Raw genomic sequence first — 25,309 nt, 5'->3', positions numbered from 1 at the left:
TCTCACTTGTAAGAAAGAGTAGGTAGAGAGAGATCATAATTCTTTTTTGCTGTCTTTAAAGTTTTAAACATTTGTCTTACTTCTCTTTAAATTCTTAAATGTTTTGTGTGCACTTGGCATAGTGTAAGCCCCTTTGTTTTTGCTCCCAGATTTGACACAGATTTTCATTTTTTCAAATTTCCGTGCTTTAGTCTCAGAGTTCTCTTTACTTAAGCCTAAAGCAACCTTTGAATGAATCATCACTTTTATGTTGCTTTTCTTTAAATACTTTTTTGGTTGGCATTTCACTGTAAATTGCATCCACAGTGAGACTGAATGGTGCTTATTTTCACTTCTTGTATCGAAAGAAGTGTCCCCAGCAGCACTACTGCCATACAACCAGGTGTACCCAAGAAGAGTTTTTATTCCCTTTGGTTGTCTGCTTGCTAATCCATACCCATACGATCTAGTATTGATTTGCAAAACTTTGGATAAAGATATAGGTATACCCACACATTTTTAGAGGTGTTAGAACTGGCAGAAATAAGAAAGCACACTTGAAAATGTCTTTTCTTTGTTCCCCTTTTTAAAAATCACATTCTTGGTTTTATTTGTGGAAATGGTCCTTATGATTTCAAACCAAGCAGTCCCTTCCCTAGCTCAGCTGTTTCCCCACTTCCAGAGGCGGGGAACATGATCAGAAGTTCTTATGTTTAAGTACTCAACTGTTTGCAGCGAAACTGCAGAAATAGCAGAAATAATCCCATTTGTCTTTCATCTGTAGCATGTCTCACATGTATTTAAGTGCCTAAAACCTTTCTCTTTTTTTGTTCTACTTCTTTTTGGATAGTCTTCTGGTTAACCAGAAGTGAAGGATAATGATATGAAGTCTTTAAAGCATTTTGTTGTATTTGTTTATATAATTTTATGAGTTTACTTTCTGAAAGCCTTTATCTGAAAATATTTTTTAAACAATTTATAATTGTTTTTATTTCTAATGATGAGTAAAGTTTATCCATATGGGGTAATTTTTCTTCATATATATGTTTTATGTCTTTGTGTTCTCTTTTGTTCTGCTTACTTCAAGACTGATAAAGTATATCTTGTATAAATCTATGAATGAAACAAAAGACTTCTAGAAGATCTAAGCCAGGCAGGTCTTATCCACTCACCTACCTAACTTTTTCCGACTTTAACCTATCCATTTCTTCTATAAAAAATGTTGTCTGTGCTCACAGCATCATGAATGCTTAGGGCTGATAGGATCCTCTCTAGAATACCTGTGATTTTCTGTTCCCAGTTGACCTATATGCTTATCAAGAGTTCCTGGTTTGTCCCTAAATCTTTTTAGGTCTGTTGTATGTTTTAATTGTAATTGCATAATTTAGTGAATTGTTACACAAAATATATGAAACATGAATGCAAAAGAGAATTGTAGTTTCTGTGTAAACTAATTTGAAATGCTTTGGAAGGTCTCAAGACAGGTCACAAAAAGAAAATTGCCATCAAATTAGGGATTGGAGAGAATTGTTAAAGTATAGGGAGAAAAATCATAAACATCCAGAAAAATTGCTCCGCAGAAGTCTTTAAATTCTTGTTCCATCTTAAAGAAATAGTGGAGATGGCAGGTGCTGCACGTTGGCTGTGGTACATGTGACAAAGTTGACTCGACTTTTTCAGGGACTGCACACACTGAAAGACAAGGTGGTGGCCTCATCAAAGTATTGACAGATTAAAACTTATTCAGAGGTTAAAGTAAAAATAAAATGTTTAACTTTCATATGTGTGTCAATTATCTATTGTAATGTAACAAACGATACCAAAACTTAATGGCTTAAAATAAAGACCATTTATTATCTGTGATGGTGTTGAGTGGTTCTTCTGCTTCTCATGGTGTTGGCTTGGGCTCAGGGACAGCTGGAAGGTCCAAAATAGCCTTACTCACCGGCTAGCAAGTTGGCACTGGCCCTCAACTGGGGTGGAGCTCAACCAGACTTTGACCTACCTAGGTCCTCCTTCACTCCTTTCCACCTGGCTAGTTAGTTAGGCTTTGAAGACCATGGCAGTTTCAGGGTAGTTGGATTTCTTTCCTGGTGGCTAGCTTCCCCTGGATACAGGGTAGCCTTCTTAAGGCTTTGGCCGGGAACTGGCCCCGAGTCACTTTTTGTTCCATTGGTTAAAGCAGATCACAGGGTCATCCCACATTAAGAGGATGTGATTATACAAAGATGTGAATACTGGGAGGCCAGGTTCATGGAAGGCCACCAAAGTAACAGTCACCAAAGATGTTTCAAATTTTTTATTTGCATGCTTCATTTTTAATGCTTTTAATATATTTTAAAAGTTAACTGACCACAAGTCCCAGTGATACTGGATAAGAAGTCTTCTAATAAATGAAAGTGTTCATAAGCAAACATAATAATTTGATTAAACTTGGATTCTTACTAATAAGTGTGGGATGTAGGGGTTTCAGCCCATGTTATTCTTTTTCCAAAACTAGTACTCCTTATACCATACTCCATTGCTGCTGTTTTGGTCAGTAGATAGGCATCTTGGCACCTAGGGGTACAATATCACTTAAACATTGTCAGATATCAATAATCTTTAATTCTTATATCCTTTAAAAATTTATATTCTTTAAATTATGAAATGTGATTGTATTTAAATAGAATTTAGATGATTAAGTCTAAAATGTCAAAGATAAAATTACTAACCTCACAAATCCATTTATTCACCAGATAGTTATTGAGTGTGTAATCTGCACCAGACACTGTATACAGTGGTAAAGAAGACAGATGAGGTCCCTGCACTCATGGAGCTTCCAGTCTTGTTGAGGGGATAGTTTCTTGTTCATTTCCACAGAAAATCTTATTTTAAAATATCTACTTTTGTTTAAAAAAGTGAATTTTAGTTAAAAAAAAGTCTGAGTGTCTGTACTGAAAAATAAAGAAGACTTGCTGGGTTTACAAAGACCCTACACTGAATGCAAAAGTTAAATAGTGAATGTTGGATAAACTTGAGATTTGATAACAGCTCACGTGGAGGTAAGCTGATAAATGCTCAACTACAGGCTGATAATAAAGATCAGCTATTAATTGGCTCTTGCAATACAAACCAACCATGCCACCTCAAACTTAGCTTAGCTCCCTTTAATTTATACTGCAGGCTGAGCAAACTGCAAGTTCTTTACAAAAGAAACAGAAAATCCAACCCCTCTTCCTACCCTTCTCCTCTGTTTCCCCCAATAGCAAAAGTCTCCCTTTAATTATTACTTAATAGAGAATAAATTAATGGGGAAGTGTAGGTGGTGGAGAGAACCTCAAACAGGTGAGAACTGTACTCATAATGGAATAAAATACTTTATGTCTAAAGACTTTGCTAAAGAACTTTTAATGAAGTCAGTTTTTTTTTTTTAAAGGGCTTTTGCAAAACCACAGATGTTTTTAAGCTCATCTAATCTAGCTTCATCATTTTATAGATGAGCTATTTCAGGCGCCATGTGGTTTACCTACTATGTCAGAGCAGAACTATTTAATCCCAAGTCACTTGAATTTTTGTCTTCCACATACTCATTTAAAAACTGCATGAAACCCCTTTGGGTTGAGTTAAAGACACGCATTTCTTAGACCAGACTCTGTCAAGTGTATAGTACTTTAGCAGAGTTTTATGTTAAAAGAATGCAACATTGTTTAATGTGCCTGTCAGAAGTTTAGTTCCAGAAAGACATTTCACATTTGTATGTTTTTAAACACAAGTAAGGCAAATGTTTCAGGGCAGCTGATGGAGACCTTGTACTACTTTCCTCATCCAAAATAATTGGTATCCATGGAAACATTCTGAACCAGTCAACTGACCACATTAGCTCATCTCACATGAGCTAATACAAAATGAGGTTTTGGATGCTTTTGGTTAGTTAATTGAAATGATGCAAGTTCTTTTGAACTTACAATGTATTTATTTTCTTAGATTTTGTGTCTACATGTTTTTTTTAAAAGGAAAAAAAGAAACTTTTGCTTGATTTCCCTCCCCTCCCCCCATTATGTATTGTTTCTTAGCTAAAGTTTCCAAACTAAGTTGTTTTTCTCTGGCTGCTTTTAAGATTTTTCTCTTTATCACTGGTTTTTAGCAATTTGATTATGATATGCATAATCAGAAACTGGTGGTTTTCTCATAGTTCTTCTGTTTACAGTTTGCTGACCTTAAATCTTGGAGCTTCTGGTTTTCTTCAAATTTGGAAAATTTTCAGGCCTGTTTCTTCAAAGATCTTTTTCTGTCCCTCCCTTTTCTTTTTTTGGACTCCAGTAAAATGTGTACTACACTAGTTGATACTGTCCCATGGATTACTGATGCTTTGTTCTTTTTCTTTTTCTCTTAGTTTTTTTCTCTCATTAACTTTGGGTAGTTTCTATTGATATGTTTTCAAGTTCACTGATCTTTTCTTCTGTTGTATCTAATTGACTTTAATTCCTTCTAGGGTATTTTTCATTTCACGTATATTTTTCTTCTCTACAAGTTCCACATGAATCATTTCTGGTCTGTTTCTGTTGATTTTTCTCCTGGTTAGGGTTGTATTTAGTAAATTTCCATAAGGTGGCAGACATTGTGAATTTTATTTATTGAGTCCTAGACTTTTCTTTTTTTAATTCCTTTAAATAATGTTGGACTTTGTTCTAACATGTAATTAAGTTACTAAGTTACTTGGATGGAATGTAAACCAGTAACATTTCCTACAGGTGTGAACACCATCTTGACTGAGTTAAGTAAATCTTAAGAAAGTATTAAATGAATAGCTTCACCTTTGTGTAGTGCCTCTTTTGAAATTCATTTTAATTTTGAATTATAAATATGGTGACTGGCAGCACATGTTTTCCTACCTCATTTTCTATGATGCATAATGAGTAAAGAAGGATGAAATGTATTATGTTGTACTGCATTCTAATATATTGCTTATGACAGTATTCATTTTCACTTCCCTGTGATTCTTTGTTTCCTGTTAGAATAATTAAATAATTTGGAAAGACTTTGAAATCAGTAAGTTGTTTATTGTGTCCATGTAAAGGTATAAAGACTAAGATGACTTTTTGTTTTGTAATAGATGCAGCTTTGAAAACAAGAGATAACTCAACTTCTGTAGAATTACTAAGGGGGTTTACTATTCTATTTTGTTTGGAGAGTGCAGCCAAATGAGATTTTTCATGTGTAAAGAAATAATTTATCCACAATCGGAGGACAATACAACACAAATATCTTTTTCTGTTTCCCCAAATTAAATTTTTCATGAAAGTTAACATTTTTTAAAATACATGCTTTCTTAGGTCCTTTTTATCAACTAAAGCACAGGACCTTGTAGATATGACAGGGGTATTTATTTAAAAAACATAAACTCACCTGTCCTGAGATCACTACTCTGTCCTCAGGGCAGAGGGCTTGCCATCGTTGACTTGGCGTAGTGAAGTTTGGACATTTTAGCTCCTCTTCAAAAAATCCTCCTCCACTTTCACTTTGCATTTCATGAATTCATTTATCCACATAATACTGCTGGATACTAGTAAAACATCCCATTTTTTATACCTGTTTGAGCCTTAGTTTTTTTTGCATAGCCGTTTATTTCCATTTTGTTTTGTTTTTTGAATCTTCACATCTCAGTTTCCTGAAATATATTAGAATATTGACCTTACAAATTCTAAGTTGATTTATTTCTTCTTAGTTTTAGAAAGATTAAGTCATGTACTCAGTCACACGTCCAGTAAGGCTGGGACTCAGCCTTAGGTCTTCTGCCTCCCAAGTTCACATTCCTCCTCACTGCGGAGGGAGCGTTTGGAACAAGGTCTTACTTGCTCTTTCACACCCAACCCCGTCTTTCTGTTTATCGTGGTATTCCCTGCTGTCTGACCTTGATTTATTTAACTGACTAAATGTTTGTGCTGTAGTTTTCTGGCGATTACCATTCTAATATATGAAGTATATTATTGTGGGAAAACACTGAATGGTTTGAGCAGTTTTCTGGAATCTATTGGAGATACAAAAGTAATAGAATACAAAGTCCTTCCTTACCACTGAATTAATGGAGAAAAAAGTTATAATACTGAATTTGAAAGAATTTAGAATATGTTAAAAATGTTAAAAAAAAAAAGTTTCTCGTCCTAAGAACTTTCTCTTTTAAAAAAGTTGAGCAGGTAGGTGAAGAGCTCAGGTTCTGTCACTGGTGCTCGGTGAGCACGGCGCGTCCGAGGCCTGTAGTAACGAGTGGTGTCCACCATTTAGTGAGTCCTCAGGCCGTTCCTACTCCTGTTAAGCATGCGTTATTGGATTTAACCCTTACAGGTATGGAGTTTAAATATTTATTAGCCTTATTTTATATATGTGCAGTGAGGAGATTTTAAATACTCTGGCTGAGGCCCACACAGCTAGTAAACAGCACAGTCAGGATTTGAACTAAGGCCCTCATGCCACAAAGCCTATGGTCTTCCAAAGCCTGTGCTAAGAACTACAAAGCCATATGGAAATGAAATTAGCATCCTGGTCGTTTATAGCCATGTCTTTCATCAGCTGAATCAGCTCTTTTGCAGTGAGTATCGAAGAAATGGATATAGGAAATTCCAAGTTAATCTATAAGTAATAATATTTGTCGTGCGACTTTGTTTCAGTTAGCTTTCAGAACATCCCACCTGTATGTCTGATTGTGTGTGCACATGTGTGGGGGCATGTATACCACAATATCTAGAGTGCTCTTATCTGGTTAAAAAATCAGTTTTTGACCTGTTGCAGGGATTCTTTAAAGATTTCAGTACTGTAAATTTGAATTCTAATAATTTTATTTTTTCCCTCATGATTTTGAAATAGTTTTTGATTTTATAACAGGATATATAAATCATCAGAGAGAAAATTGGTTGTATCTTGGATATAGTTTGGAGTTATATTTATAACATATGAAGTGTATTTTATAAAGAATATTCAGAATAGGGTAGACTTTTGGAATTGTATTTGTTCTCATTGTGTATAATTAAATTTTATTTTGTTAGCTTTGCAAAAAATAGAACTTTATCGAAATAGTGGTATTATTTGAGAAGTCTCCTAGGGACAGAGAATTGGCCGAATGTGTTTCCAGAGGCCAAGTTAATGAGGGATTGCATTTTGAAGATGCAGAGAAACTCTTTCCCTTTTCTTCTTCCCCATCATCCTTCTCCCCCACACGCCACCTGAGTGCTGCACTGCAGTCTTTCAGAGAACACCGAAACCTTGGCCCAACATCTGTCACCAGGGCTCTCTGCTTTGCTGCTCAGGTCGCACTTTCTGCCCTGTGCCTCATGACAAGAAAGGAGTGGACTCTGACACAGGAGCAGGACTTGCCCACTCACCAGTTGCACGTGTCACTGACTAGAGTGCACAGTGATGCTTAGTTTTGTCTGATTTGTGTCTTCTAGTCCTTTGCCCTTTTTTTCTGAATCCTTAAATTTTTAATTTTAAACTTCATTTACATTAGAAAGAATTCTGTAAACAGCAGAAACTGCACATCAGTTCTATCCCTGGGGTGCTCGTGGTGAGAGCAGGAAGGCACAGTCGTTCCTCCCTTTGAGTGAAAGCGGTCCTCTTTGTGAGTGTCCCACAAATACGGACAGAGGAGGTGACAAGGCTGAGCAGGATGCATATCCACAGAAAAATTTTAGGGAGAGTTCGTAAAAGGAATTTTAAGTAGTTTAAATTTGAATTCACTTAATATGTTACTGAATGTTTTCTCTGCTTATTGTCTCTCATAGGCAAGAGTACACACTGGGAGATTCAGCTTGTAAGAATTCCGAGTCTGACCCAGAGGACTTCTCAGATGAAACAAATACGGAGAATCTGTATGGCACCTCTCCTCCCAGCACACCTCGGCAGATGAAACGCATGTCCACCAAGCACCAGAGGAACAGTGTAGGGAGGCCAGCCAGCCGGGCTAATTTGAAAGGTAAATCTTGTACTTAAAAAGCAATACGTGAAGGGTGTGGCACGCTTGGTATATAATCTTTATATAACATGTTAACTATTGATAGATCATTTCTAGGATAACGTTAGTTTTTCCTCTTATTTTAAACTTGATTTTATGCTGCTTTTAAAATTAAAAAAAATTTTTTTTTGGATTATTACCATTAGCAGTATTGTTAATAAAGGAGAAAATAATTCTCCAGAGATAACAAGGTTTGTCCTGAGTAATTGTTAAAGTCAGTGTGTGAGGCATTGGCCTTCCTTATAGGGTGTGGACGAGGCCAAATATGGATGCATCGGCGCTCTCACCCAGGAGAGCTGCTGGCGTGCGGGATGGATGGCCTTCTTCACTCTTTGAATCTCTTAGGCTGAAATTTCTAGATTTCGTCTTGCAGACATGATGTGTTGGGCAATTTGGGAGGGGCAGGCCAGCCTTCCTGCCCAGGACGCTGCCCTCGGTGAGCAGGGCCCCTTCTCTCCGGCACGGAGCCTGGGTGGCACCCTCCTCCCACCGCGGACAGACCCTGTGTTGTACTTGCCCTTCTGTTTAGGCTCCCGCTGTCCAGGTGGTGTTCTGCCCGAGAGACTGAGCGTGTTCGCTGTCTCCCGTCTTGCTTCCCCCCGGCTCGCCGCAGCTGTGCGTCCTGGGAGGTGAGCTGACCCGCGCTGCCTGCTGCTGCCTCGTACGCTGCTTTCTGGCGTGGAACTCAGGGCACTGGAGCCTGGGTCTTAGAATTTCTCTGTTAACTTCAGCAAGCCACTTGTCCTAAAACTGATCCCATAGCTTCCTAGACCTCGTCTCCTCGATACCGTCCGAGATCGGGGTTTCACTCTTCAACTCCTCTGAGAAATTGCCCCGTATCTCATGCTCTCCCTCCTGAGAACAAACTCAGGTCCGTTTCTCCCTTTCTTTAGCCCACGTTCTTCCTCTCTTTTTGGCCGAGTTTCTCTTCCCACAGATTTTTTCCGCACGTTGATCTCTTCGTGGGTGACGTCGGCAAGCTCACCCTGCGTCCCTGTCTTGGCCCTTCCTCGAGAAGGAGGAGGGGAGAGAAACGGGCTTCGTTGTGCTTACTCGCTTGCGTGAGATCTCATCCCAGGAGGAACTTCTCAGTAGTAAAGAGTCTTTCTTTCCACAGGGAAGATTTTTTTCTTTTCTTTTCTTTTAAAACTTTGTAGCAGGATGTTAACCTGTGGCCTGTCTTTACCCTCTTTGGAAAGTAATAGCTTTCTTTTCTTTTTTTTTTAATATATATTTTTTTATTGAAGTGTCAGTTTACAATGCTGTGTCAATTTCTGGTCTACAGCACAATGCCTCAGTCATACGTGAACATACACACACCGCTTTCATATTCTTTTTCACTGTAAGTTACTACAAGGTATTGAATATAGTTTCCTGTGCTGTACAGTATGAACTTGTCGTTTATCTATTTTATGTGTATCAGTTAGTATCTGCAAATCTAGAACTCCCAGTTTATCCCCTCCCACCCCTCTCCCCACTCTGTAGAAGGTATAGCTTTCCATTGCAATTATGTTATCTTTAAAATCAATCCTTATCCATTGTCGCAAAGAAACTTCTCAGCTGCCTGTAGAAGTTCTTTATCTAAAATGCTGTCAGTGGAGCAGCTCCCGCTGAATCAGTATTAGTTGATACGTACTTGCTCTGTGGTGGTAAAGTGAGATGGTGCCAGTAGGACATCTGTTTTTTCTTCACTTGTTGGTTAACACTGTTTTAGAACAGGAGTTGAGAACACAATTCTCCCATTTTATAGATTCAGAAAGTGAGGCTCAGAGTTTTAAAGCAACTTCTTAAGGCCGGAAGGCTTGAGATAGTGGCAGGACTATTTTTAGAACTGATTCTCCTGGTGCACAGTTTGGCCCTTCTTCCTAGTACAAGCCGCAGGCATTAAGCTTATCTGAATGCAATACTTCGGATGACTGTACGTCTTTACTAATCAGTCAGAAAACCAGTCACTCGATACTTTTTGAGCTGTTACTGTCCTGGGCGGTGTCGCAGACGGAAGGAGGAAGGAAAGTTGTCTCTTTCCTCTTTGACTTCTTTCAGTTGTTTATTTCATAAAATTATAGAATTTTTGTGGAAGGGGTCCTAGTGACTACTGTTTATCTATTTAATAGCAAACCTAGGACACCAAAATTCATAATAATTTATTTTTTTCTTATTGCAAAAGATTACGTTTGTTCTAGGGAATTTATAAAATACTGACAAAAATAAATGAAAGTATCCACGAACCCAACATATAGAAATAGCAGCTTTTACCGTCTGTGCCTTGTAGTGTCTCCTCTTTCATGTATTTCTGTTGCGACTACTATATCATCCTATATGTACCATTTTACAGCTGGCTTCCTTTTTCACTTAATGTTTCATGAATTATGATGTATTAATACATATGTTAATATCACAATAACCCAATGAGATGTAGGTTCTGTATATTACTTTCCAATTTACGATCGAGGAAATGGCACAGAGAGTTTCTAGGCTTTCTCTTTCTAGCTGTCCTGCTCATGGGTGTATTGGAAAGCGGCTTCATGTGCTTGCCGTCTGGTGAGTTGTTTTTGTCAGCGCTCTCGTTCAGGAATACCGAGAGAAGGTGGACCTGCAGCGCCCGTGGTGGCTGGCGTTCTGCTGGCGGGGCGCTCGTGCTGTGATGGTACAACAGCGCTTGAGAACTTCCCTGCTTCTGGACTCCGTGGCGTGGTGGACAGAGCTCAGGCTTGGCTGCCTGGATTCTAATCCTGGTTCTGCCCCCTTCTGCATATGCCACCTCTGTGTCTCATTCTCTTCATCTGTAAATTAATCTGCCTTCCAGTGTTGTAAGAGTTACATGTTCAGTAGGTATTAGCTGTCATTCTTACTACTGTAAGCTGAAGATTTCTTTCTCACTACTTGCCTTAAATTTTAAAGTAGAATTAAATAATCACATTGTTTAATGTTACTTAGTGTTCAGGACCCTTAGACTCAAGTCACATAGCTGCCAAGCTGTGGAGGTGGGACTCCAACCCGGGTGGGTCCCGTCTGGATTATCCGTCTCTTGTTGCTCTTTCTAGCCCTTTTCCTTTTTCTCACTCTGTGTTTTCCCATCATAGTTACTTATTCACAGAGCCTTTCTTTCCTCCCTTCCTCCCTTTCTGTTTCCCTTTACCTCTCTTTCCTTTCTCCTACCCTTTTTTCTCACTCCCTTCTTTCCTCCCTCCCACTCCTCCTGTACTTCTCCTTCCTTCTTTCCATTGACTCAGAATTGTGCTGGCCCCGTAGGCATGTACGTGATCGGTGTGGGTAGCCTGTCGCCAGTGGGAATCACGCAGATACTCAGGCAGTGCCATCTCTTGCAGTAGAGCTGGGACGGAGGCCAGGGAGGAGGGCTGCTGCGGGCGCCCCCAGGAGAGGGTGGAGAGGGCCTGGCCCAGGGAGACTTCTGGGACAAGAGACATTTGTGCTGTGACCTGAAGGCTGAATCGGGGAGACGAGTATTTAAGACACGTTTGTGATTCATACTACTATATTGACCTCTCAGTATTTTCAAGGGCTTTTTAAGAATTAGACTGGTCAGATTTATGTTAAAAGTTTTCCAAGGAAATGTGGACTGGTGCATTATTTCTTTCTCACTGCAACAAGCAGAAGCTCCCTGAATCATACTCTTCATCTTACAACTGCAGTCAGAGTTGAACTCATCTTTTTAATTAATGTCACCAATAATATTTGCATTTTCTGCTTATCTTTTGCTTTGTAACAAACCACCCTAAACTTAAGTGATATGAAGGCACACGCATTGTATTGTGCTCACGGTCCTGGGGCTCAGGTGTTCAGGCCGGGCACAGCTTGTCTCTGCCCCTTGATGTCTGGAGCCCTGGCTGAAGCAGCTCAGCTGCTGGAGGTGCTGTCATAGGCTGGGCCCTCAGTTCTTCTCCGCGTGGTGTCTGCTGGGTCTCTGATGTCCTAGACAGCGCCTTCACTGACTCTGGCCCCTGGGCTGAGAGCTGCTGGCGTCATTCGTTTTCCCAGGTGACATCCACGTGGCTGTCCTGGCTTGCCTCACAGCATACGGTCCCTAGGTAATTGACTTCTTAAATGGCAGCTGGCTTCCCTCAGAGCAAGTGTCTTGAGAGATCGAGGTGTAATGTGTAAGCTTCTTATGACTTAGCTTGGGAAGTCACATAGCATCACTTCTGCTGCATTCTTCTGGCTGCACAGGGCCCAGCAGAGTTCAGGTGGGAGGGGACTGCACAGGCATCAGCACCCAGAGGTGTGCTTCTTTAGTTATCTTGAGAGAATTGCTCCCACCTGCATGGAAAGCTTTGCGGCGTTTTGGTCAGTCGTGCTCTGTGCACCCTCCAGCCTCTCTGCTCCATAAATGGAGGTACCATCAGGAGCATCCCTGAAGGAATGTAAGGACACACACAGGTAACTGAGGGCACCGTGTGGTGAAAGGAGGTGAGAGTAGCCACTAACACTTCTCCTTAGTGATGGTAGCCATTTTCTTGAACTGATTCTGTGATTCTTTAAATATTCCTATTCTCATAGGCTCAGAGCCACTAACTGCTGTTGCTATAGACACATTTTTATAATTGGAAATTTAGTACCAGGTAGCCTTCTGACCAACTGGCTATCCATTGAGGGGTCCCATGAGAGAGCTGCTCACAGAACTCAGGAGCACACTTTACTGATGCTTATCTGTTTATGATAAAGGACTCAGAAACAGCCCAAAGGAAGAGATGCATAGGGCAAGGTGTGGGACATGGAGCTTCCACACCCTCTCCAGAACACAATCCTCCTAGCGCCTTGATGTGTTCCCTGGCTTAGAAACTCATCAGATCTCCTTGTTCCAGACTTTTTATGGACATTAATCTGCAGGCCCCGTCCCCAACCTCCCACCTCTTCCTGGGAGGTCTGGTTGGTGGGTGGGGCTGAGAGTTCCTGCTCTAATCTTGCTCTTTCCTTGACCAGCCCATCCTGAGGCTGTCTGGGGGCCCCACCCTAAGTTGCCTCTTTAGCATAAATTTTGGTATGATTGAAAAGGGCTCCTTATGAATAAATAAAGACTCTTCTGTCAGGAAATTCCGAGGGTTTTAGAAGCTCTGTGCCAGGAACCTAGACAAAACCCAAATATATTTCTTATGTTAAAAAACAAAATTCAGCCAAGTACATTTGAAGATTCAATGGGCTTTATTCAAGTAACAGGAACCATCTCATGTAGCAGCTAGCAGGGCGCTCTGAGCGGCTGTGCAGAAACGGTAGGGCTTTGTACAGGCAGAAAGGTGGGGAAGGGAGCTGTTAGCCAAAGGAAAGAAGGGCTGTTTTTAGGCCAGGGCATCTTTTTTATGAGGATGAAGTAGGGGATGGCAGGGACTGCATCATGCAGATTTCCTCTTCCTCTGGGGCATAGAAAGGGCCTGCTTGACAGATTACTTTATTGGTATTGACCACAAAATTCCAGACTGTTCGACTAAGATTACTTCTCTGGGAGAGGTTGGAACTGCAGTTAGGTAATGTATGAAATCTAGGCTTGCCATCGTGGGCTTTCAGCATGCAGGTGACCCCATTTAGGGCCTGTGGTTTTCTTTCCATCACTTACTACCCCCCAGTGAGCAGTGTCGAATACTAGCAAAGACATGAGGAGATGGCAGCTTTCCTACAAGGCTGGTGGGAGAGTAAGTTGTCTCAGTCCCCGAGGGAAACTGATTTGTTAACACAGCCAAATTGAGATTAGTTATATCCTTGACCCAAGCAAACACACTTTTGGGAGTAGACTTTAGAGAATTTCCTGCAAGTAGACTCAAGAAGTTCTGCAGAAGGGCTTGCTGTGTCATCCATTGTGATCTCCATGCATAATATGAGTATGCGCAAGACAGGGAAGTTCAAATCAATATTGTCGGTGTTTGTCGGCTTGGGAGAGGACTGAGCAGAGGAGCCTAGGGATGTAGGACAAAGGTGAGGTCACCATCGCCCATGATGTTGTGTTTCTTTGTATTGAGGGACTTTAAAACAATTGCCAGTTAGATGTGTTTAAAACTACTTCATTCGAGTTTTCCATTTTCCTGATTTTGTTTCCCTGGGAACGTTAAAGATATTTTTGCTTTCAAAATATTAACTTCTGCTTTTAGAAGCTGTGATAAATATATAACGATGTTATGATATCTAGGTAAAGAGAGTTAGCTTTTTATTACCTAAAAAATACCAGCTATGTGACATCCTCACTGATGTAATGTATGAGTTTAGCTCTTGAATAAGCTCACTGATCAGGCTTGATTTCAAACTTTGATGAGTAACAGAATTTAGCTGTGGGGTTATTTGTAATGTATGAGTTTAGCTCTTGAATAAGCTCACTGATCAGGCTTGATTTCAAACTTTGATGAGTAACAGAATTTAGCTGTGGGGTTATTTAAGATCATATTTTTGGATAATGGTAAATAACTACTAAATTACAACAATTAAAATTTTGGTAAGTTTGGACAATAATTACCCATGTGTAGCTGTTTCTTTTTAAGGCGGTTTAAGAAAGAGACAAACTATCTGCTCCTTAAGTTTTAATTTTTTCTAATGTGGCAGAAGGAAGTAAATCCAGTTCATCTCATAGTTTCAGTAGGTTAAATAAGGATCAAGACACCCAAACCAAAGCACTTTTTAGGGCGAATCTGCCTTTATAATCGTTATCAGCTCTATTTTGCAGCAGTAATGTAATATTGCAGTAGCCAGATGATAGAAATAGTTACACTGGAATTTGTACGTACATACACGTTAATCTCTGTCATTGACAAATACTGCAAGGTGTGGGTGTGTGAGTAAATGTGTGTTGTTTTTTGCTCAAATAGTGAGATTAGCAAGTTTTTTTTTTTTTTCCTTGAAAAAGTATAACTGCTATAAAATTGAGCTGGTGAAATACTCACAAGTCAGATTCAATCTGTGCAGTTAGAGGAACGTTCATTGTGGCCCAGAGTGGACTCTGTATTGCAGCGCTTTAGTCCAAGCTCAGCCTGACTTTCAGGGTTCTGATTTATACTCCCAGGCTACCCATATACATGCAGACTCACTATTCCAGCCAGACTCTCTTCTTGTATGTCTTTGTGTCTTTTCATACTTTTATTCTCTGGCTTAAAATATTCTCTTGCCTTCCTTGCTACCCTTATTTAAGCTGAATCCATTCTTGAAGGCCCCCAGTCAAGGACTTGGTCTTATTTATGGTGTCTACAGATTACTTAGCCCACCGGAATCTGTCTTTTGTGGCTCTCAGTATCTTAAGTTTTCCTTGGTCAGTCAGAACTGCCCTATGAGCAGTTTTGACAGATGTAGAGGTGGTGTGATGGCACAAACACGGGTTGAGATCCCTGTCCTACCGTTTACCATCTGTCTGACTGTCCGTGCTCTGTCATAATCTTCATTACAGTGCTCTTGTGAGCTGTATGACACTTTCTGTAAAGCCCTTACCTCGCAAATGAGGGGATTGAATAAAGTAATGTTTCCCAAAATGTGTCATTCTAGCCAGGTTGAATCAGAGAGACCGGGACTGGGACCAGGAATCTGCATTTTAGCAAGAACCTGAGTGATTTATTTTTTTTCTCCTCAAAGAAGTAAAGTGTGGATTTTTTTTTTTAAAGTGAGGATTTATTAAGTGATAAATCCTATTAAGTGATAGGATGCTGTTTAGAGGCGAATGGGCAGACTCAGGTGAGTAGCTGCCTGAGTGATTCTTAATGTTTACTGAAATTTGAGAACCTTGAATTAGAAGATCTCTAAGTCCCTTCAGATTGCTGACATTCTTTGATAGTCCAGTACATCATTGCTCTAAAAATCATCTCACATTTAAAGGAAAGAGCAGATATTTGTTTCTACTTTCTCATTTGAGAGATTGAGGAAGGCAGGTGTTCTGAATTTGGCAATACGTGTGTGGAAGAACATAAGAATTGCAAGGACTTGATAAAAATACATTTTATACATTTTCTAAAGAGCCATTTCTAGGTGTGAATTGTGGGGAATTCAGCTGATTTTCTTACATTTATTTAAACAAATGAACTTGTTTGCATTTGGTTCTTTTTCAGTATACATTTTTGTTTCTTTTCCTTTCATGTTTTTCTAATTTGGCAGGAATTATTGGTGATTGGACAAAGGAAAAAGTAACTACTTAGGAGGTTTGCTTTAACAGTACTACGAACTCACACCATTTAATTTATTTATACACTTGGGAGCTCAGATGTTCCATTAGTCTTACATTATTATGAACTAGTTTTGTAGTACTGTAATTAAAGTTTGTATAAAACATTCTATATACTTTTGATCCATTCTCCTTTCCAGAAACTCTGTATTTGACTTTTTGTTAATTGCAAAGGGATTCAGTACTAATAGAAAGCTAAACAAACAAACCTGTCTATTAGTAATGGGATTTTGAGTATTATTAAAGGTTTATTACTCATGTCAGAGTGAGTATAAAGGACTTGGGAAGATTCCTGTGTATCTTCTTCCAGCACCTTCTTGCATCTCAGATCTCCCTTAACTGACAGGTCCCTTACGATTTTATAGAGGCTATCTAGTCACCAATTGTTAGAAAATACTCTTAGGTTTTCCTTTCTTCATCACAAATATATTATTGATAGATAAATATATATGTATATTTTTTAATATGGTAGCAAGAGTGGAGCTTAAGTATATTTTAAGCTTAAATTATGTTGTTTTAGTGATGTATCAATTTCCATTGATTTGGAGGTGAATTGATTTAAATTTTCTTTGGTGAATTGATTTTGGGTATATTAGTCTGTAAGCATATAAATATACCCTGTTTCATTAAATCTAAAGGCATATATAATACATACTAAGAAAAAATGCTTACAATTGATGACACAGTGTGTTCTTAGAATTTTTACTTTTTATTTATTTAAGGAACTCTTACACTTCTTGATATTTAAATACAGATTTTTAAAAACCATTTATTACTCTTGCGCATATATATAAAGGAAAATGTAGATGAAATATGTTGGTGAATATTTTCCTAAAAGTGGCTTATCAAACAACCATTGATTAGAAAACATATTCTAATTTCAGAGGTATTAGAATCTAAACGTGAGTCCTAGATTCACTGAACGAAGTATTCACTCTGCCTTGAGTGCAGAAGGAGGTTGGGATGGTGCTGTAGTTTGGGCGTTATCAGTGTAGGAAGTGGTGGTGAAGAAGGTCACCCAGGGAGACGAAAGTGAGACTGAAGAGATCTAAGGGTAGAACTTGAGAAACATAAACTTTTTATGGATTGAGCAAAGTTCCTGGGGTGGGGGGGGATTTGAAAAGGAGCGACTTAGGAAGTGGACGAGAACCCAGACTGCTGTGTCTAGAACAGCAGAGGACGCAGGGGTGTCAGGAAGGTAGGGGCTGTGAGCAGCGTCGGAAATGCCAGCCAGGAAGGCAGGTGTGTGTTTATTTCAAAGCTTGGGAATTAAGTTAACAGAACTTTTTATGGTTGTTTGAAGGAAAAATGTCATGTTTACTTTCTTCGTATTAATTTTGAATGATTTTTATGTGCCAGTATGATAGACTAGCAAACTATACAAAATTGGTGTATATGTCTTCAGTTTTCTTAATGTTAAATTTAACATGTTTTTGCTCATTTGTTTGTGGCAAAGAAGAAATTAAGGAATAGAACAAGTTAAGGTGAATATTTTTGCTTATCATCTGTTTCAGTGTTTTATGAGAATGATTTTATGGTGCCTTAAGGATTCTTTCCTCAATCTACTTGATTTTATAAATGAGAAAAGTGACTGAGAAAATTTAAGTGATTTGCTCTGAGTTGATACATTTAGTTCATGGCAAAGGCAGAAATCAGATGTGTTTTCTAAATCAGGTTTCTGTCAGATCTGCCATACTAATTCTCCCTTCTTAAGAGTAAGGTGATAACTTGTGAAGATTTGACTACCTGGATAACTGCACTTTGTTGTAGAGAGGTAAACAGCTGGTTTCAGGTTAGTAGTGGAGAATATAGCAAGTATTATGTAACAGGTAAAATGGGTAAATTCTTTTAAAAAATTTAGAGAGATATTTTTGTGTGTGTATTCCTTTAATTTTCAGCATATGATATGATTATTTTCTTTAATAATAGCCTAACAATACAAGTCCATGTGAATATCAGTCTTAACTGAAAGTATTGAGAATAGCTTCATATTTTACAGTAACATAATGTTCTGTTTATTTTTTTTAATAGAGAAAATGAATGCACCAAACCAGCCTCCACATAAAGACACTGGAAAAACTGTGGAGAATGTGGAAGAATACAGCTACAAGCAGAAGAAGATCCGAGCGGCTCTCAGGACAACAGAGCGCGACCATAAGAAGAACGTGCAGTGCTCCTTCATGCTGGACTCGGTGGCTGGGTCTTTGCCCAAGAAGTCAATTCCAGACGTGGATCTCAACAAGCCTTACCTCAGTCTGGGCTGCAGCAACGCTAAGCTTCCAGTGTCTGTGCCCATGCCCATAGCCAGGACTGCCCGGCAGACTTCTAGGACAGACTGTCCAGCAGATCGCTTAAAATTTTTTGAAACTCTGCGGCTTCTGCTTAAGCTTACCTCAGTCTCAAAGAAGAAGGACAGGGAGCAAAGAGGACAGGAAAATACATCTGCTTTCTGGTTTAACCGATCTAACGAACTGATCTGGTTAGAGCTACAAGCCTGGCATGCGGGACGGACCATTAACGACCAGGACCTCTTTTTATATACAGCCCGCCAAGACATCCCAGACATTATCAATGAAATCCTTACTTTCAAAGTTAATTATGGGAGCTTTGCCTTTGTTAGAAATGGAGCCAGTTTTAATGGTACTTCAGTAGAAGGGCAGTGCAGAGCCCCTCATGGAACAAAGGTTGTGGGTTACTCAACATACCATGAGCATCTCCAGCGCCAACGGGTGTCATTTGAGCAGGTAAAACGGATAATGGAGCTGCTGGAGTACATAGAAGCACTTTATCCATCATTGCAGGCTCTTCAAAAGGACTACGAAAAATATGCTGCAAAAGACTTCCAGGACAGGGTGCAGGCACTCTGTTTGTGGTTAAACATCACAAAAGACTTAAATCAGAAACTAAGGATTATGGGTACTGTTCTGGGCATCAAGAATTTATCAGACATTGGCTGGCCAGTGTTTGAAATCCCTTCCCCGCGATCATCCAAAGGCAACGAGCCAGAAGATGAGGGCGATGACACAGAAGGAGAACTGAAAGAGTTGGAAAGTAGTCCAGATGAGAGTGAAGAAGAACACAGCTCTGACCCAGGGGGACCAGAAACCAGGCAGCCTGTTGACAACAGTTTCAACAGCCAGTCAGAGGATTGCATAACTAAGAAGCTCGAGAGGCTTGAATCTGAGGACGATTCTCTGGGCTGGGGGACACCAGACTGCAGCACAGAAGGAGGCTTTGGTAGACATTGTCTGACTTCTATTTATAGACCGTTTGTAGACAAAGCACTGAAGCAGATGGGGTTGAGAAAGTTAATTTTGAGACTTCACAAGCTGATGGATGGTTCCTTGCAAAGGGCACGTATAGCACTGGTAAAGAGCGACCGTCCAGTGGAGGTAGGTTTCCGGTAGGCCATGTAGTCTGATCTTGTCCTTAGTTTACTGTTACTTGTAAATTACAATGTATGTTATGTTATATATGTACTTCAATAGTCTTGCTTTTTTTTTATTGAGTTATAGTTGATTCACAATATTGTGTTCATAGTCTTGATATTTTTAAGGCATAAATGGTAGTCATTGTAAATTGCAGATTTAAACATTTCTATAAAGTATTGTGATAAATGGGGAAATGGATCTATGAAAACTATGAAATTTAGTGGATTAAGTGGGTGGAGGGAGAGAATCCAACCGTTTAAATATAGGATGGAGAAGGACAGTCTAGTTATAAATAAAGAGGGAAGAAAGCCACAATCATGGGTGACCACAAGCTGAATATGAGTCAGTAAAAAAGTCAACATGATGCTAAAATATTTTTAAGTGAGTATGGCATCCAAGGTCATGGATATAGTTCTTCCTCTAGTCTTTTCAGTAGCTTGCTTCCTTTTGAGTAGCACATCCAGTTTTGGTCACTGGATTTTAAAGAGAAGTGAATTACAGAGAAGCATAAGAATGATCAAAGGACAGAAAGTATACGCTGTCTGGTAAGGGCAATGTGATTAGCATAGATGGTGGAAGTTTACGGGAAGTACTAATTATTATCAAATGGAGTATTTTGATAAGTGAAGATTTTTATGAGAGGAATATGCCTACTAGAGGAAGTGGTTTCAGAATAGTCCATAGTACAGATTTGGTTTTGATCACTTGGTATCTCAGAAATTCTTTACCGGTAAGGGTGGTGAAACTGGAAGGGGGCATATTGTCGGATGTTTTTCTTGAGAATAAAAGAGTATAAGCAGTTTCCTGTTGTGGTGGGTTTGCAGGTTGCAAAAGCACCCAGATCTTTGAGATCCCTGATTGCCTGGGCTAGGCTGTGATTCTGAATTTTAATAGCTATCCACATACGTATGTATATACTTTTAATTTTTTAAAATTTCAGTTTATTACACAGTCTGGCTTAGTTTGGAGTCAGATGATAAAACAGAAGTTATTCTTTAAGATGGGAAACATCAGAAGAGAACCTTAATCTGCAAGATTTTTATTTTTAATTTGCTAGTCAGATCCCTTAGGAGAAGGGGTCAGGCCTTCACATAATATAGCCAGGTGTTTACAGAATGAATCAATACTTTGTAGTGGTAAGAGGTTAGTTTACTTGGAGTATTATTTTGATTAGAAATTTCAAAAAATGAATTTTCTTTAAGCAGTATTTTGACTCTGAGAATGATCTTTTATATACATTTTTTTATTGGGGCAAATGAGTTTTTTCCCTTTTAGTCCATGAATAACTATTTTATAATAAGAATTTCTTATAGTGCAAGTTTCAGAGTCAGTAGAGCAAAACCAGATACATAGTAAAGATTTGACATATGCTTCAGATGATAAGTAACTTACTTTGGTTTAGGCTTTTGGCTGAAGTGGTTCTCCTCAGGGACACCTGTGGACAAGCCAGGACTGATTAATTTTTATTATAAAGCACTGTTTTTGAGCTAATATCAATGAAAAAGCTCTAGCATTATTGTCTCAACTTTGATTCATTGGTTCTCGTAGGAGAGAAGGGCTCGTGGTGAGGGCTGGGGGTGACGGGGCGGAGGGGCGGGGCTTCTTAAAACTGCTTTACGTGCCGTCCCCCAAATTGCCTTCCCATCCTTGGACCACCTTTGGCAGTGAGTCGTTGCCGCTAGCAGGAGCGCTTTGCGCCCCTTAGGTGTGTTGGGGTGAAACGAAGACTGAGTACGGGCCCACTACCTAGCAGTGTAGAACTCACGGTTTTGAAATCCTGTCAGAGTTGTGTTCTTCAGGTTCGACCAGTTGAGATTTAACTGAATGAGAAATGTATCCTTATTATAGAAAAAAAGAAACGCATATAAATTCAAAGCTTATGAAGTATGTGAATTAAAGATGTTTATTAGAATTATTTGAGATTGCTTTTCCAAAAAAAAAAAGTGCAGAAATAGTTCTTGTTTTAAATTTTGGTTTGTAAAATGGTGTTTGTCAAATAATGAAAGAGTAACCAAGAGCTAAAATTCTTCTGTATTGGAGATTAATCCATATTAATGAAAGATAAGCCTCCAAATTGTAATTAACTCAGTGGGAAAGTAAGGCTTTATTTTCATTCCTATTTCAGGAACCTAATTTCTATAAGGGGAAGTGTATGTTTGTATATATGGATATATGTGCACTCCCCTTCTGGATTTGCTTTGTTCTAGTCTTTTTATTAAATGTGTCCGGGAAAGAGCCACTGTTTTGAAGTCAAATAACTGGATTTCATTCCTCGATGTGGCTCTTTCTTTCTCACCACATAACTTTGTAAATGACTAATCTTTCTGACTCTATGTCTTGCATTTGTAAAATAGGTATAAATAATACTTTCCTACCTACCTCACAGGGTTGTTGTAAGGCTTAAAAATATATCTGTATAAATACTAAAATGGTAAAGAAGTCAAATATAAACTATTTTTTTCTTAGAAGTTTTATTAACAGTTTTTTTCCTTGAAGCTAGCTATAAGTCACTATGGGCTAGACAAGTTTTTATTTTTATTTTTAAAATGTATTTTTACCTTTTGATCTTTGCCAAATAATCATGCATTTTTAAGGGCATACATTTTAAGCAGCGGATAACCTTTTAGGTTTGAGGACAATTAAATTTTCATTCTTAATTGTTAAAAACATCTTGACCAACTGGTACTGCAGATTGTACCCAATACATATCTTCTATTTTGCACAGTTTTTATGGCTTATGTGACAATAGCAATGGATTTAGTTGAAGGATTTTGTAGGAAAGAAATATGATATTTGATTTTTGTCTGTGACTTTATATTTTTATTTCTTATTAGGTTACTTGTAACCTGTGTTTATAAATAAGATGATCTAATATTTAATTCCCCTTGGCTTGTAAGCATGCTTTATAAAACAGTTTTCCTCTAAAAAGTTATTACTACATTTTAAAATCTTTTAATTAAAAAGTTATAACTAGTGATACTAAAAAAGCTATTTGCAATTTGTTTTAATAATAAGAGTATCATAAATAGCCTTAATGGTTTGTTCAAAATTAGATACCGTTGTAGCTCCCCAGCTTCTGTGAATTCGTTTTCTCAGAACATGTTTTCTAATTACATACACAGTCTCTGACTAACAAATGGGTTTAGTTTCCCAAGTTCACTTTGTAAGATGATTATTTCGATCTCGAAAATACTTATCTAGAGAAACTGCTAAAATGAGAGTCTCAGGCCATCAAATACTTACGAAAATCCTAGTAACTGAGCTAACAATGTCAGCCAAAGCTGTATTCGTGGAAGCAAGGACATTATGTAAAAGTCAAAAGTGAGGGAAAACGTTTTTTTTCCTCCTTGTTTTTGGACCCAGAGATGATCCTAGCAGTTATTTTTCATGCTTACTCATTTAGTTCCTGATTTTCTTATTTTCTTAATATTTAGAGTATCCCAGGATCTCGTTGTTCCTACTTATTTCTCCCACTTTGCTATAATCTCAGTTTGTCTAATCTAAGTGTGGCTGATCTCAAGTCTTAGGCACGACTGTATCCGATAGCTGTTTCGTGATAGTATGTGCTGGTGTCCCTTTATGACAGAGATCTTCTAGCTCCCAATTCCAGCTCCTTCTTCATCAGAACCTGCTTGTAGAGTAAGCCTTCCCAACCTTCCTTAAAAATTAATAGGCGTTATCTCAGTCTAGCAGTTTCTGGGTGTCCTTCCCAGTAGTTACTGTGCTGTGAGTTTTGTTATATTATTTACAGTTCACTTCACTTAAAAATTAAAACAAGAGACCATGTAAACATATATAAAAGATTTATCCTTAGTGTCAAATCTACCCCCATGCAATTGCATTCTTTTTTTTTTTTTTTAAATATACTTGTAATCTTGGAATAATTTTAAATTTTGGGGGAACTTGCAAAGATTATACAGAGTTTTCATATGCTCTTCATCCTCTAATCTCACTTAACTCTGGTACGTTTGTCAAAATTAATATACTAACATTGGTACAAAATACTGTTGATTAAATTATAGATATTACTTGGGTTTTTGTTTTTCCACTAATGTCCCTTATCTGTTCCAGGATCCAGTCAAGGACACTCCATTGCATTTAGTCTACATGTCTTCCTAGTCTCTGATCTGTGCTAGTTTCTCCGTATTTTTCACGACCTGGACAGCTTGTGGAGTGTTCCTGCCTTTGGATTTGTCGGATGTTTTCTCATGATGGGCGGGAGTAATGGGCTTGGGTGTGAATAGCGCACGGTTGGGGCTCCTTCATGGCTTTACTGTCACTGCTGCTGTTACCCTTCACCACCTGGTTAGTACGGTGTCTGCCAGGTTCCTCCACAAGTGACCAGCTTTCCCTTTCCGTGCTCTGTTCTTTGGAAGTGAGTCGCCAAGAGCAACCCACCGTCAAGGGGAGGGGAATTAATCTCCACCTCCAGGGGTGGGGAGTATCTACATATATTAGTTGGAAGTCTGTGTCCATACTGACAATAAAGAAGTGATTGAATGAATAAATGGGGAAGAAGATAGGCGACACTGAAAGCTTTGTTCACACTGCATCACATTAAATGTCTATTTATATCTCCCTCCCCCACCTCCCTCTTTCTCCCTCCCCTCCCCCACCCACACATATTTTTGCCATTTGTTCATTTGTTGCTCATTGTTATTCAAGGTATAACCAGATTGTTTTCTGCTTATAAAAATCATATGTAAATTACTCATAAATGTTTATTTTTAATTTTGGGTTATAGTCTAATACTGTTGTTATTTATTTTGTTGCTCAGATTGTTCCTGCTTTAGTCACTGGACCTCTTTCAGGTGGCTTCTGTATCCTTTTGACATGTCCCCATCGTTTTGTGTGTGTGGTTTTGCTTTTGGTTTGCTTTTTCAGGAGTTTTTTACTTTTTGGCATCATCTTGCATTTCCCCTGTTCCAGTCCTGAAATCAGCTGTTTCTTGAAGGAGCTCTGGTTCCTTTTATTGGAGACTGGTATTTAGAAATGAAGATGTGGGCACTGGATGCGTTTGTTACTATTGGGGTGTCATTGCCTCTAGGTCCTCTCGGTGATAGAAAATCTAGGTATGTCTTCTAACCCATGTATGGATACTTCTGTGTCTTTCTTTCTACCTGTTTGTCTATCTGTTAAAAATAAACCTGAGTACATACTGATGTCTCTGGCTGTAATCCAGCACCACTGGTTTCCTCCTAGCCCTCCTCCTTTGTAACTTACTTCTCTTGCAGTGTGAAATGCGGCTCCCATTACTGCAGCGTATTTATATATTTGTGCAGCCCTAGTAGACATGTAAACTAGTTTCAGAATTGCTAACCAGTACCCCTGTGAGGACTAAGTTTACCAACTAGAGTACAGTGTTCAATTTTAAGTACACTACCTTTTGTCTTTAACCTTAGAGTCAGAACAGTTTTCCAAAGTTAGGACAGCACCTTTTCCTCCACCTTCTTCAGTGAGGTTATAGGATTCATTTGTAAAATAGCTAATTCATTTGTCTCAGTCTGTGTTCCGTCCTGGGGTTCCCTGGTGCCCTAACTGACATTTTTAAAATTTGCATACTGTGAAGTTCACTCTTGGTGTTGTATAGTTCTTTGGGTTTTGTGCATTTGCAATGTTAAATACCCATAAAATATTTGAGTCATTGATTGTGATATGGTTATTTTATGTTTATTCCTTTTTGCTTTATCTTATGAAATCTATATATTTTCAGAAGATGCAAAAGATAAAATGAAAAATTACATTTTAATGTAGTATACAAAAAAATTA

General features: G+C 38.7%; 1 protein-coding gene across 5 annotated transcripts in view; it reads left to right on the top strand.

The window, feature by feature from the left end:
- Nucleotides 1–25,309, top strand: part of MAP3K4 (mitogen-activated protein kinase kinase kinase 4) — a 103,522-nt gene that overhangs the window by 23,804 nt on the left and 54,409 nt on the right. For all 5 annotated transcript variants that reach the window (XM_031456649.2, XM_064486500.1, XM_064486499.1 and 2 more), the window contains exons 2-3: nucleotides 7,737–7,927; nucleotides 18,141–19,501. In XM_031456649.2, the coding sequence (XP_031312509.2) occupies nucleotides 7,737–7,927; nucleotides 18,141–19,501 (1,552 nt within the window). The remainder of the gene's footprint in view (nucleotides 1–7,736; nucleotides 7,928–18,140; nucleotides 19,502–25,309) is intronic.

Source organism: Camelus dromedarius, chromosome 6 (assembly GCF_036321535.1).
Source record: "Camelus dromedarius isolate mCamDro1 chromosome 6, mCamDro1.pat, whole genome shotgun sequence".
Lineage (NCBI taxonomy): Eukaryota > Metazoa > Chordata > Mammalia > Artiodactyla > Camelidae > Camelus > Camelus dromedarius.
The sequence above is the reverse complement of the archived record's forward strand: the minus strand, read 5'-3'. Positions and strand labels throughout refer to the sequence as shown.